Here is a 12,634-nt window from a genome sequence, read left to right as displayed (position 1 = left end):
CCCCCCCCCCCCCCCCCCCCCCCCCCCCCCCGCCCCACGGTGGCTGCTCTGTCCTCAGCCTGTCTTCTCCACGACTTCGGCTCCAGGTTCTCAAGGTCAGCTGCCTAGACACCAAGTCATGGGCCCTGTCCCCAAGCGAGATGGTGATCTGCTGTGCTGCTTCTGCTGGGGCCTGCGCAGCCCGGTCTTCACACAGCAGGGGTGGCCCGGCCTCCCCTTCTGCGCAGGAAGCCCACACGTGGCGGGTCGTACCCCTTTCCCCCAGTGCCTCCTCAGTGGCTGGCTCTGTGCCCTGTCCCGGGGGGCTTGGTGCGTTCCCCAACTGGCCAGACAGGAAACACCCCGAGAGCCCCCGGCGACCAGGCTGCCTCCAGGTCTTAGGCCTGGTGTCCCCTCTGGCCCACACCCAGAGGGCAGAGGTCTTGGGACTGGGAGAACAGTGGCTGGGCGGCACTCAGGGTATGCAGCGTTCCAGGTCTGAGCCCATCATCTGCCAAACCCATCATTCCCCACCAGCTAGATCCCCCCCCCCGCCCCCGAGGCAGGAGAAACGAACCAGGGCAGGGAGGGAGAGGGGCGGGGGCACAGACAGCGTGTGGGAGGCCGGCAGGAGCCTTCATCCCAGGCTGGTGGCCCTGGGGTCCAGTGGGAAGTCAGGGCAGCTTGGGAGTAGAGGGGCTCCAACATCCCAGGGCTGCGGCCGGCACCCAGAGGAGCTTACGGAACACGGGCCTTTAACGAGGACGACTGAGGGACTCTTGGCCCTGCACAGCCCACACGGGGGGACTGGCTCTCCGCTGATCTCTGCACAAGGGGGCAAAGGGCACACAGAGCTGGGGGGCAAGGGGTACGAGGGAAGGAGATGGCCGAGGGGAAGGGGGGTGCTTGGCAGGGAGAAGAGGCCCTACTCAAAGGAGAGCAGGTCTGGGTGCCGGCCCTCATTGTCAAGGCTGGAGGTCCGTGCCCGAGGAGGGGGGCTGCTGGCCTCCAGTGGCTCGGCCAGGTGGATGGGGCTGAGTCTGAGGCCGTTCCTCTCAAGGAGGCCAGGGGAGGAGGCCCTTCGGCACTCAGTCATCTTCAGCTTGGGCTCGTCCTGGCTGTCCTGGTGAATCAGGTCAGGCACGGAAGGGGAAACTTCTCCATTGGGCAGAGCCTCGCCCCTATCTGCCATTTCCACAGGGGCCTCCGGCTGGGCAGGGGAAAGGGTGTCCTGGGGCTGCCCAGGAGACAGCTCGGTCCCATACTCCAGGCTGCTTAGGACGGGCTGTGACGAAATCAGCATGTCCTGTGTGGTCTTCAGGGCCCGAGGCGTTCGCTTCCTGGTGATGGGGGGCGGGGGGTCCAGTCGAGGGAATGCTTCTTGCGGGGCTGACCTGTGGGGTTGATGACAACAGGCACGTGTGCTCTAAGGATGGCGAGACCCAGAGCCCTGATCCTTGCTTCTCTAGCTCCCCCACCCAGCAAGCGCTTTCCTGCTTGGGCCTCATCCTCCGTGTGCTGTGTGGGCTGTGGAAGCTGGAGCACCGCCGGCTTTTGCCCTGCACCACCCCCCCGGCGGGGCTGCTGTCGCCGCTGGGACCACTGGTGAGCTATGGGGGACTGTGCCAGCTGAGGAGCACAGCGGGTGGTGAAAACAAGGCCTGGAAGGGACCTGGTGGCCCCAGCGGGCTTCTCCCTCCCCTGCCCCTGTTGGGTCCCACGGGCGCCCACGTTCCTCCACTACCACGAGCCGGGCAGTGGCTCGAAGGTGAGGCTGCGTATTAGAATCCACCCAGGGAGCTTTGGGCGATGCTGGGGCTCGACTCCAGCTCCACCCACTCCTAACTTCGTAACCCGAAGCTCCTCACCTTACCCCTCTGAACTTGGTTCTGTGCAAGACAGGAACCACCTGATCCACCTCAGGGCCGCTGCAAGGGCTGGGGGGGGGGGGGGGGGGAAGGGGGGCGTGTGGCCCAGCGTTTGCAGACACCGGACAGGCACCCAGTAAACCTCGGTCGTGGTGACCGGGTGACAGCCAGCAACCAAGGACACGGCCCAGCCCTGTTCTCTGCAGGAGGAGCTCACGTCCCCGGCTCAGGGCTGCTCTCTGGGTTCATCCCGGGTTCATCCCGGAGCTCGGCGGGCCCGCCCCCCCACACTCACCTCTCCTCCTCGCCAGCAACTCCGCCGGCCAGCCGGGCCCCCGCGGTCCTGTTGATCTCCATGGCGCCCGCACCGTCCAGGCTCGAGGGCTCTTTCCTCCGCAGGAAGTCGTTGACTTTGGCCCCCACGGCTCTGCCCAGGTTCTTGAGGTGCTGACTGCTGCCCACCCAGAGTCCCGGCCCGCCGGGCTCCACCGGCCCCGGGGCGGCAGAGCTGGGGGCCACCAGCCTGGACAAGTGGGGGAAGGAGCAGCTGGGCTGCAGCTTCGGAGCGTGGGCCGCGTTCAAGTTCTCAAACACGCCGTGGTCCACTGCAAACAGAGGGGAAGACAGACACGGTGAGTGGGGGCGGGTCCCCCTGCCTCTCGCCCTGACAGCGCACCCACCACTGTCATTTCCCGAGGCTTTGGTAACATTCAGGAGAGAACCAGCAGAGATACTCTTGACCCTCCTGGTCGCGTTTTCCTGATGGGATGTGGGATCAGCAATTCCAGTTCTGCCCCGCCTGGTTCATCAGGGACAAGCTCGAGCCACAAACCTGTCACTTCAACCGAACTTATCCCTTTAAACCTGCCTCCTCGACTCCTGGCTTGACCCCTGACCTTGGGGTCACCGAGCCCTCTGGAGAAAAACTGATGAAGTCATGAGCTATGGTATTTTTCTCTCGCCATGAACACAAGATGAGCAGACGTCAGCACTGGGGCCGAAGCTTTAATGGCTAGCCTGGTCTGGTATACAGTAGGTGCTCAATAAATCTCTCAAACTGCCAGGCCCATTCTGCAGATGGGAGAACTGTAGAGGCCAAAATCATAGCTCCAGTGTTTTGTCACCGGAACGACCGGTGCTCAGGGCTTTAGGCCACACCGTCCACGTCCACATGCTTGTACCAGGGTGTCCTCCCCCACCTGGAAGTCAAGCTCAGTCCTCCAAGGAGCCAGATGCATCCTGGGGCCTTGGAAGCACACGTGAGGTTTCTGTCCTTACCAACTACTCCAGATGTTCTGTTGATCTAGGGGATCTACACCTCTAAGTGCCCATTCCCACTGAGCCTTCCCAAGAGTACGTGAGGTGGGGGTGTGCTGCTGCTTCTGCTGAACTTGGCATAAAGTAGCTCCCTCTGCCCTGCACTGCAGAGCCCCCAGCCGGAGCAGATGCATCTCCCTTAACTGTGGTTTCAACAGACATATCCCCCCTGCACCAACTAGCTAGAGAAGCCCTATTGTAAAGGTCTTTGGGCGGCAGCAGGAAGCGCTGGGGAGAGGAGCGGATGAACCCCACCCCCAGGTCTGCACGTCTGTCACACACACAGGGAAGGCACCATGGCGGGGGCCGTGCTAGGGAACTGGGTTAGAAGAGCCCCGGGGTCTGGGGCACAGAGCTGACGGGCTGAGGCAGCCTGGGCTCCGGGCGAGGCCATGCCATGCCAGCAGGACTTCCAGCCCAGCCCCCAGCGGGGTTATCAGTCCCTCTGACTCTGCCAAGAGCTCTGTCTTGCCACATCACCACCCACTTCGGCATACTTTCCCTATCGCGTCTCGTAACCCTCCAGTTTTTCTTTAATCATAAAATCTGCAGAGAAGCCCTTTGCAATGAAAGCATTTAACTATTTCCCCCCCAACCAGCAAGTATATTTGCGCCACTGCGAAACCAGGGCAAATGTTCAAAAGAGGTTCGCTGGGGAAGGCAGATCCCCCCAACTTCCTGGCTCAGATACATCCGGGGTGGTCTCCTTATTGGTTTCAAGTGAAATCTGCAGTGTAGACGTGCTCATTTCTGAAAGTGTAAGCAACAACAACAAAACCCTAAGTGACTTGTGAATTGTGAGCTCCTCTTATTTGAAAAACTGCCCTTGCGAACGTCTATGCTGAATTCTTAAGTAATTTAAAGATAACCTATCCTGTGTGTTCTTTACAATTCCCTAAGTCTTTCTGGCAAACACACCTTGGCTCGATAATGAAATGGTGAGCTCCTCGAGGGGATGCAGCATCTGCAGTGATTTTTTTTTTTTTTTTTTTTTTACTTTCTGGAGTGCTCAGCATAGGGCCTGGCGCAAGAGTCAGCATTTAGTAAGTTTGGCTTAATTGAATTGGCTTTTTATAGGAATACTTAAAACCTGACCACATTATGGGCGGACAGCGTAGAGAACTCTTCCTGAGCCTTTTTCCATTTATGAAAGCCAGTCATAACCTACTCTCTTGAGGTCAGCCCGGGAGCAACTGCTCTTGTCTCAGAAGTGGGACTCTGGCGGGGGGGGGGGGGCTTCCTTCATTTCCACACCAGAAGGATGTGCCAGGAGCCCCTTTCCTGCTGGTGGCACTAACGACCCCCCACGCTCCATCCCTCCCTTTGGACTAGATGCAGGGTGGTTTGGAACGTAATGGCAATGATGGAAAGAAAAACCATGAGACCCCGACCTGGTGGCCCGCCCCGCAGCACCCCCCACATGCACACATCCGAGAAGAGCCAAGCATCTGTGACATAAGTCGTCCATAAGGAAGATGGTCTCTTACCTGTCCGAGAAAGGGGCTCGGAAAGCAGGTGGGAAGCAAACAAGAGAGAGACACATTTTATGTAGTGGCCAACCACTTTGGGAGTGTCACCTCCTGCCCGGGCCACCAGCAACAACATACCGGGAGAGTGTAACATGCAAGACAGCAGGCCTGCTGCCAGGAATATGACCAACCCTGGACAACCAGGTTCCCATGAACTCTTCAATACCTAGACTGAAAGTGTCTTGTTTTTAAAAACTCTACAAACAGGCTCTGACACAGCTTCCCATGTGTTCCCCAATATTTTGAGCCCCCTCTACAGGCAGTCTATCTGAAGTTCCCAAGCTGGCAGCAGGAAGAATTCAATGACTGCCCCCCACGCCCGCAGGATGAAATTCAAAATCTTCTGGATTCTGTGTGCACACGCTCATTACTCTCCCATTTCTGCACACAAATCACCCGATTATAGACCAGGGAGACGCTCACCCATTCCAACCGTTAAATGAACAAAATAGGTGGACATGGTGGCAGGGAGGTTTGCCTAACGCTGCACAGGTCGCTAACGGCAGAGGGGGGTAAGAACTCACGCACGCCAACTCCCCGGGCCCCAGGATCTTCCTCTGCACTGCAGGGGCCAAATCAAATCGCCAATACCCTCAAAGCTGCCAAAGCCCATGGTGTCCATTAAATTCCAACGCCTTCTAAGCTTCTAAGCCAGGCTCTGGGGAGGCAGTGAGGTTCTCCACCCTGTCCTGCAACGCTGAAGTCCCACAGGCGGATCCCAACAGGACGACGACTCCAGGCTCTCACACCCAGAAGCTCACTCGCACCTGCACGTGCTCCGCGGCCGGGCCACATCTTTCCACGCAGCCCAAGCAGATGCGCAATTAGATCAAATGCACTCTATGTACCTAGTCTGCCCCTGTTGTGATGCTCTAGAATGGGGCTTATCTTCAAAGTGGCACGATCACCTTTCACCCTTACTCCACAGCCCTCCAGCAGGCTAGGCTGGGACAGGACAGAAGCGAAGTCTCCCCAGCAAACTGCTTAGAAGGAGCACAATGGTGTTGAGTAAGCCACCCTTTGTGTTTTAGTCATTCGCTAAAAATACACAGCACCAACCATTTAAAACATATTCTGGTCCCTATTCTTAGGCAGTGCACACTGAAGTATTTAGGCACAAAGGGACATGATGCTTGTAACTTACCTTGGAATAGCTCTGCAAACCAAGTATGGGGCAGAGGAAGGCGAATTGACAAAGTGAAAGGGGTAAAATGTTAACAACAGGAAAACCTGGATACAGAATACACGGAAACTGATTTTAGTTTTGCAACTTTTTGTCACTTTGAAACGATTTCCAAAGAAAACGTAAAAATTATACCCCAAACTTCAAAGCGGAAAGAACAAAAACATCTGATGGCAGAGGCGAGGCAGATGAAGGAGAAGCCAAGCAAGAAGCTTACTCAGAGAGGACAGAAGTCCCCGGGTGTGTGTGTGTGTGTGTGTGTGTGTGTGTGTGTGTGTGTGTCAGCAAGGACATAGAAAGGACACCAAAGCGGGGTCAACAGATTACATCATGGTCACATCTCTGCTTATAGGCTTCCTTCTCCCTGGGCATTCTCAATCGAGGCAGGCCAATGAGGAATGACAAGCCCCAAAAAAGCTTTCCAAAATTTAAGAGACTCCATCAGTCTTTGAAAGGGACAGCCTGGCCAGCTAGTGGAATCATGGGGCCTTCTTGTGATGTCAACTGTACTCAGAATGTTCATCGTCTGGACAACCCAACCAGCCTCTTGGGAGCAGATGTGTGATCTCCATACCCTACGGTAGTCAGAATATGGAGAACTTCTCACTCCTCAGCATTTCTGGACCTCGAATCTCTTCCTCAGCCCTGAGCACTTTTCCCGACATTATGTCCTCACGTGCCACCAGCTTGCCAGGTAAACTCTGGTGCCACTAGGGCCACAAAAATGTGGTTTTTTTTGAAGCTTTTAATTGAGCACTCTACCAGATCATGTTACAGGACTACGATTTAGTGAGAATGTCAAATTATACATGGGGAGAAAATAATTTTTCAAAATGCTGCATTCATGGTAAGTAGTTCCTGCTGTTTATTCATTTCTGGCAAGGGAAGGATGGGGGAAAACACTTGTTACTCAGTTGTTTTTTTCCTCTAGAATCTCAGGTGACTGTCTATGTAGAATAGGGGCTAGTTTTAGCCCTGGTTGGACAAGATGGAGAAGAGGCAGGCTCACCAACCCCTCAGTAGGAACCTAGGAGGCAGGGTCCCTGAGGAGCATAGCAGGGAATCAAGGCAGATGCTCTGAGGACTCGCTATTCCAAGTATGGTCTGTGGGCCTCTACATCGGCCTCACCTGGGAGCTTGTTAGCAATCCAGACCTGCTGAATCAGAACCTGCATGGGTAACAAGGCCTCCAGGTGGTTCCTGGAGAAGTGTGCACATTAAAGCTTGAGAAGGCTCCTCTACGCAGGAGCTAGCTCTCCGAAATATCCACGTGTCTGTAGGAAACCACCTCATACGGTGGTTTCCCAAACTGAGCTCTGGTCCCGCTCTGGGATTTGAGGCAGGCTTTTTTTTTTTTTTTTAACCGAGAGTTAGCAGTCATCAGAGTGTTCACACAGCTAGGGTCCACCTCAACGCTCCCCGGCTGTGGGCAGGAGACGTTTCAATTGGAGAAACTGACTTCTCATCCCCAAAGGGGCCATGTAAGATAGCAACGTGGTCCGTGACTAGACTCCCTCCCTCCCCTGGATCCCAGAGCAAGCCCAGAGGCTGGAATGCAGCATGCGCGCGCGTGCGCGCGCACACGTGCACACACGCACACGCACGCGCACACACACACACACACACACACGAGAAGGATGGGCCAGGCAGAAAGCTCTCATCTGGTCTGCATCTAAAATTCTCCCTTGGAGAGAATCTTTCCCAGATCTCAACGAAAATGCCCCTTTGGATTTCCCCAGGATGCCACCCAGAATAGTTCCACTTATCTGGGTGCAAAAGAGGGCACTGTTTTTCTTCAGCTTTGCAATGTCATAAAGTCCCAAGGTAGAGTCTCTAAGTATGTTGGGGGGAGGTGGTCAACAACAAGAGGACCCCCAACTTTGCGCAGCTCACCAGCGCGTTTCTTCCATAACCCAGACATGGCAAAGACGGCATTACCCACCGAGGGGGCCAGCCCAGCTCAGGCCCTGCCAGCCCAGTACCACAGGAGCGCCTTCCGGCTTGGGGTACGGAACACGGGGTTCTCTCCAGGTGAGGCCTTCTCTGCCTTGGGCGGGCACCTGTGAGAAGCTAGAGGGGCACAGGCTGCTCCCCGATGGGAAGGGTGCAAAACATTTCCACCCCCCACCCTCTCCTTCCTGGTCCTTCCTTCAGGAGACCCCCACCGGCCGGTCTCCTGAGCTGGGGTGAAACGGCAGCTTCCGCCCCCGTGGGTTGTTGTGGGCAGACAGGGAGGCTGGAAAAACGGCCACTACCATTGGTGGTGGAAAAGGGGCGCTGGGAAGCCAGAGGGCGGGCTGCTCGCGGAGCCACCTACCTACCCTTAGAGGAGGCGGAGGCCAGGTGTCTGCAGGGAGCGCGGCCCGTGACAGACGCTGAGGCTTAGTGAATGTCGGCGGAGTCTCCACCCCTGAGATCAAACTGCCCTTTGTGGGAGCAGCCGGAAGGCAGGCCTCAGGCGGCTCTCCCCACCCCAACTCCCCCCCTGCTCTCAGTCCCGCGGTCAAGGGGGGGGCGGGGAGGGACCCCAAGGCCACGCCTGACTCCTGACCTCTTGCCTTTCTGCTTCTCCACGCTCAGAGCCCACCCTTTCCTCCGCAGACTGCATTTTGGGGGACCCTCAGAACAGGAAGCAGCTGAGGCGGAACTGCACCATCTACCGGCCCTGGTTCTCCCCTTACAGCTACTTTGTGTGCACAGACCAGGAGAGCCACCTGGAGGCCTACAGCCTCCCAGCGGTGCAGCGGGACGAGGGCAGGGGGGACAGCTGCCTTCCGGAGGACTTGGCCGAGAGCCTCTGCTCACCGTCTTCCTCCCCGGAGAACACCTGCCCCCGAGAGGCTACCAAGCAGTCCCGGCCCGGCCTGGACTCCACGGACTACATCACGTCCCAGGACATTCTCACGGCCTCCAGGTGGCACCCGGCCCTGCAGAGCGGCTACAAGTGTGCAGCCTGCTGCCGCATGTACCCCACTCTGCACTCCCTCAAGAGCCACATCAAGGGGGGCTTCAGGGAGGGCTTCAGCTGCAAGGTGTACTACTGCAAGCTCAAAACCCTCTGGGGCAAGGAGCAGAAGGCCCGGCCAGGAGACAGGCTCTCCTCGGGCGGCTGCCAGGCCTTCAAGTAGCCCGGCTGGAGGGCCGCAGCTGTCCTGTTAGCGGACATCTCAGGGAAAGAGGGGTTGAAGCCTAGTTGTGTCTACAGAGAGATGTCAATAAACCGAAGTTAGCCACAGCCTTCTGTCAAGTGCGAGGTCACCCTGATCCACCCGCGGTCCTTCCCGGTCCCCATCCCGTGCCACTTTGGCGAACGGTTACCTAGCAACAGCAGGTCCCCCCTCGCTGCCCCTCCCGCCTTCCCTTCCCCTCTCCTTGTCAAGTTTGAGAATAGCCTCTATGGTGGTACTTTTCAAGGTGAGGTGCCCAGATCAGCCGTGCCAGCATCCCCTGGGAATTGGCTAGAAATGCTATCTCAGGTTCACTGAATCAGAGACTCGGCAGGTAGCTCGGCAGCCCGGGTTCTCAGCAGCCTTCTGGGTGATTCTGGGGCAGCGCAAGCATGAGAACGCTGCTCTTAAGATGCTGGCTTCCTGGTTGTCCCCCCTGTGACCGGTCCCTGCCACACCCCGCTCAGACGGGAGGGCTCGCCCAGAGGGCAGGAGAAAGAACATCCTTTCCCACAGGCACAGGGAAGTTTCCCGCATCGTCGAGAAGCTTTTCGGGTGTTAGATCTCCTGAGGGGTAGAACAGGGAGGACTGCATGCCCCCACGCATAAGGCAGGAAAGAGGCGCACAGGGCCGGGCCCACCCCCCACACCGTGCACCAGAGTCCTTCACTTGGAAGGGGCACACTTGCTGAAGCACACCAGCCTTGCTTCTGACCCAGGGGCAGCTCTACCTGGCTGTGTTGAGTCATGTCAAAGTAGGCAGGTACACACGTGAAAACACGGCTTCCCATTACCAAGTAATGCACCAGCAGGCAACCCCGACGTTCATCCCATTTCTGAGCAAGCCTCACGACCAACTCCGGCCCAGAAACATGGCTGAACATCAGGGATGCAGGGAAGACATCTGTTTTACCCATTATGTGGTTTAAAAAAAAAGAGCTGACTGCTTAATGGTCTTATTTTTAGGCCTTATTTACCTCTCATTTCGTCTCCCTAATGCCCCAGGGACCCTCTCACTGCCATGGGGCATCTCCTCTGGGGGGGGGGGGCCCAGCCTCAACCCTCCCTTCACCTCTGCCTCCCCGCCGGTTGGCCAACAGGCTGGAAGGGAAGACTCCCCCTTGCCCTTCGAGTGGTCCTATAGTAAGGTCTCTGCTTTCCGGTTTAGCACAGCTGCTTCTGCTTACCCCTGTCCTGCCAAATCATCACAGAATCGTCTGTGGTTCTTTTGTGAGAGGCTGGCCTCAAATCCTGTCATGTCCCACGCTGAGAGAGCCTTCCCCACTCGCTCTCTCCCCACCCTCTGCCAACGCAGCCAGAGTCCAAGAATGTACTTAAACTGAGGGTCCCAGCCTGTCCACTCGGGGGTGGGTGGTCTCTCTAGGCAGCTCTGACATCACTCCCTGGACCACCCCCCCCGGGGGGGGGGGAGGCAGACGTGTCCTCATTCTGATTTCCTGTTTCCCAAAAAGGAAAAGCCACCTACCCCCTTGAAGACCTTCCCCTACGCGTGTCACTATGCACGTGCGTCCCCTCGGTGGGGCCCTTGAGGAGGGGGTACAAGGAGGGGCTCACGTGGGGGCCTCGTGGCCTTACCTCGGTCTGTGGGAGAATCAGGAGGAATCAGCTCTTGTCTGGCCTCACACCCTTTGCCCAACCCACACTCCCTCCTCCAGGGCGTCTGTGTCACAGGCACAGAACATTTTAAAAAAGACAGAAAGCCATCCCACAGCCGGGGTCTGGGCAGAAGGGCCACAGCACGTGCCGACTGCTGCCTTGGCAGGGGCTTGAGTTTTGTGTGAGGACGGGCGCTCTCTGCCTTTCACACATTTAATAGCATCATTGGGACCCCCAGGACCTTTCTCAGTGCAGAGTTCTGAGGAGAGTTTCAGCACACAGAGAACGCACCCAGCCCACAAATGCATGGACCACGTGAGCACATCCCCCCGCCCCAAATCAAGTGGAAGGTAAGCTCCATGGTGCCCTGAGCCCCTGCCAGGCGCTCTGCTGGGTGCTTGTAAAATGCAAGCTCATTTACTCTTCATTATCGCTTTATCTGGTCTATTTTATCCCCATTTTACAGATGAGAAAAACGGGGCCCAGTTCTATCACTCAGAAAAGGGCAAAGGGCATGTGAAGCTGGTTGATTGGACCCTCTCAACCTGCCCGCAGACCTGGCTGGGCCTGACAAAGCACCAGGCCCGGCAAGCCCTCTGCCTTCAAGAGGGCTAAACATTCTGGCCAAACTAGTCTGGTTTCCATGATGGTGGCTTTCCGGGATCCTGCAGCTTCTGTTTCTCTGACGCTCTTCCTTCGCTAGCCTTCCTCTTCCCTTTCATGTTGCCTCCTGGCAGGAAAGCCAAGTGCCCTGGAGCCAGGGCCGCTCCGCTGAGCCGAGCGGCAAGGGCACCATGATGCCTGTGGGCAGGTGTGGGGACCGGCCTGTTTTGATTCTGCGGTAGACATTTTAGGAACAGAGTTGTTCGGGATCCTACTCATTGCATGTTTCAGACATTTAGTCAAGGGAGTCAGTGAAATTTTATGATCTAGATGATTTTAGTTATAGCTGGAAACATCTATGATGTCGTACTTTTTCAGGCACTCAAAACTTGCTTATGTGCCAGTGATGTCTGCAGTGTGAAATGACCCGGGCCTGGGAGGGTCTAGAACAGTGGGCACCAGCCTGGGGCCTTTCAACTTCAGGACTTCGGACATTTGGGGAAGAATGATTCTCTATTGTGGCGGGGGAGGGGGGGGGTCGCTCTCCTGTGCACTGTAGGATGTTTAGCAACATCCCTGGCTTCTACCCACTAAATATCAAAAGCATCCTTCACCCAGCTGGGACAAACCAAAACTGTCTCCAGGCACTGCCCAATGTCCCGCACGGAAGCAACATCATCCCCGGATGAGAACCACGGTTGAGCCATCTGATCAGCAAGGCTGGTCTGGATAAACCGCCCCTGAAGGCACCACCTCCCTGCCTTCTGTTTTCCGAACACCACAACCCTTGAGAACTGTGCGTCGCAGAGCTGATGGCCGCTGGCTTGGGAAGGGGGGGTGGAAGTGAGGGCAAGTCAGGGAGCAGGAGGAATAGAAGCAGCAAGAAAAGACCAAGGAAAAGCTTTTAGAAATAAGAAAGGTTTATTTAGCAAAAGCCACTAGACTGGTGACGACATCCAGGGAGTAAGTGCACTTTACATGAACAGATTCTTGTCCCAGAGAGTTGAACCAACAGAGTTAATGACACAACAGTTTCAGATGAAGAGGCTCGGGGTCGGTGCGGTGAGAGGCGGCGGTCAGGCAAAGAGGAAATCAGAGGAACCCCAGTCATGAACAGAAGCCACGGGGAGAAGGGAAGCTAGGAAGGGGCTTCACAGAGAGTGCTGACACAAGCAGGAATATAAGGGATATCATTTGCACCCCAACACGCAGTCCGTTCTGTGCAGAGAAACTCTTTGCTGGCTCTGCACCTGGGAGAGCCTCACGTGCCCAGGAGTCTGCCCGCGTGTGGGGGGAGGCTGAGGCAGGCACCAATAAGGCAGGCGCCCCCCTGGTGTCCACTTGTCCTCTAGACAGGGCAGAGCAGAAGGA

The 12,634-nt window shown here is 56.7% G+C and overlaps 2 protein-coding genes across 26 annotated transcripts in view; one reads left to right on the top strand and one right to left on the bottom strand.

Annotated features, from left to right (window-relative positions):
• Positions 1-436: 436 nt before the first annotated feature.
• The window catches only part of LOC112839198 (carboxyl-terminal PDZ ligand of neuronal nitric oxide synthase protein), a 279,718-nt gene continuing 267,520 nt past the window's right edge, over positions 437-12,634 (bottom strand). For all 22 annotated transcript variants that reach the window (XM_073884019.1, XM_073884022.1, XM_073884024.1 and 19 more), the window contains 2 exons: positions 2,143-2,452; positions 437-1,373 (listed from right to left, as the gene is read on the bottom strand). In XM_073884019.1, the coding sequence (XP_073740120.1) occupies positions 905-1,373; positions 2,143-2,452 (779 nt within the window). In that variant the 3' untranslated portion in view covers positions 437-904. The remainder of the gene's footprint in view (positions 1,374-2,142; positions 2,453-12,634) is intronic.
• Positions 5,865-9,114, top strand: SPATA46 (spermatogenesis associated 46). Of its 4 annotated transcripts, none has more exons than XM_025892108.2 (3): positions 5,865-6,570; positions 7,794-7,907; positions 8,478-9,114. In XM_025892108.2, the coding sequence occupies exons 1-3, from the start codon at positions 6,468-6,470 to the stop codon at positions 9,002-9,004; spliced, it is 744 nt and encodes a 247-aa protein (XP_025747893.1). In that variant the 5' UTR covers positions 5,865-6,467; the 3' UTR covers positions 9,005-9,114. The 4 variants fall into 4 exon arrangements, with proteins under 4 accessions (XP_025747893.1, XP_025748000.2, XP_025747895.1 ...); XM_025892215.2 differs by having other exon boundaries at positions 5,870-6,570; positions 8,457-9,114; XM_025892110.2 differs by having other exon boundaries at positions 6,410-6,723.

This window comes from Callorhinus ursinus, unplaced genomic scaffold (assembly GCF_003265705.2).
Source record: "Callorhinus ursinus isolate GAN/ISIS: 27379988/994484 unplaced genomic scaffold, GSC_fseal_2.0 scaffold54, whole genome shotgun sequence".
Classification (NCBI taxonomy): domain Eukaryota; kingdom Metazoa; phylum Chordata; class Mammalia; order Carnivora; family Otariidae; genus Callorhinus; species Callorhinus ursinus.
Note: the sequence above shows the minus strand (reverse complement) of the source record. Positions and strands in the feature narration are given on the sequence as shown.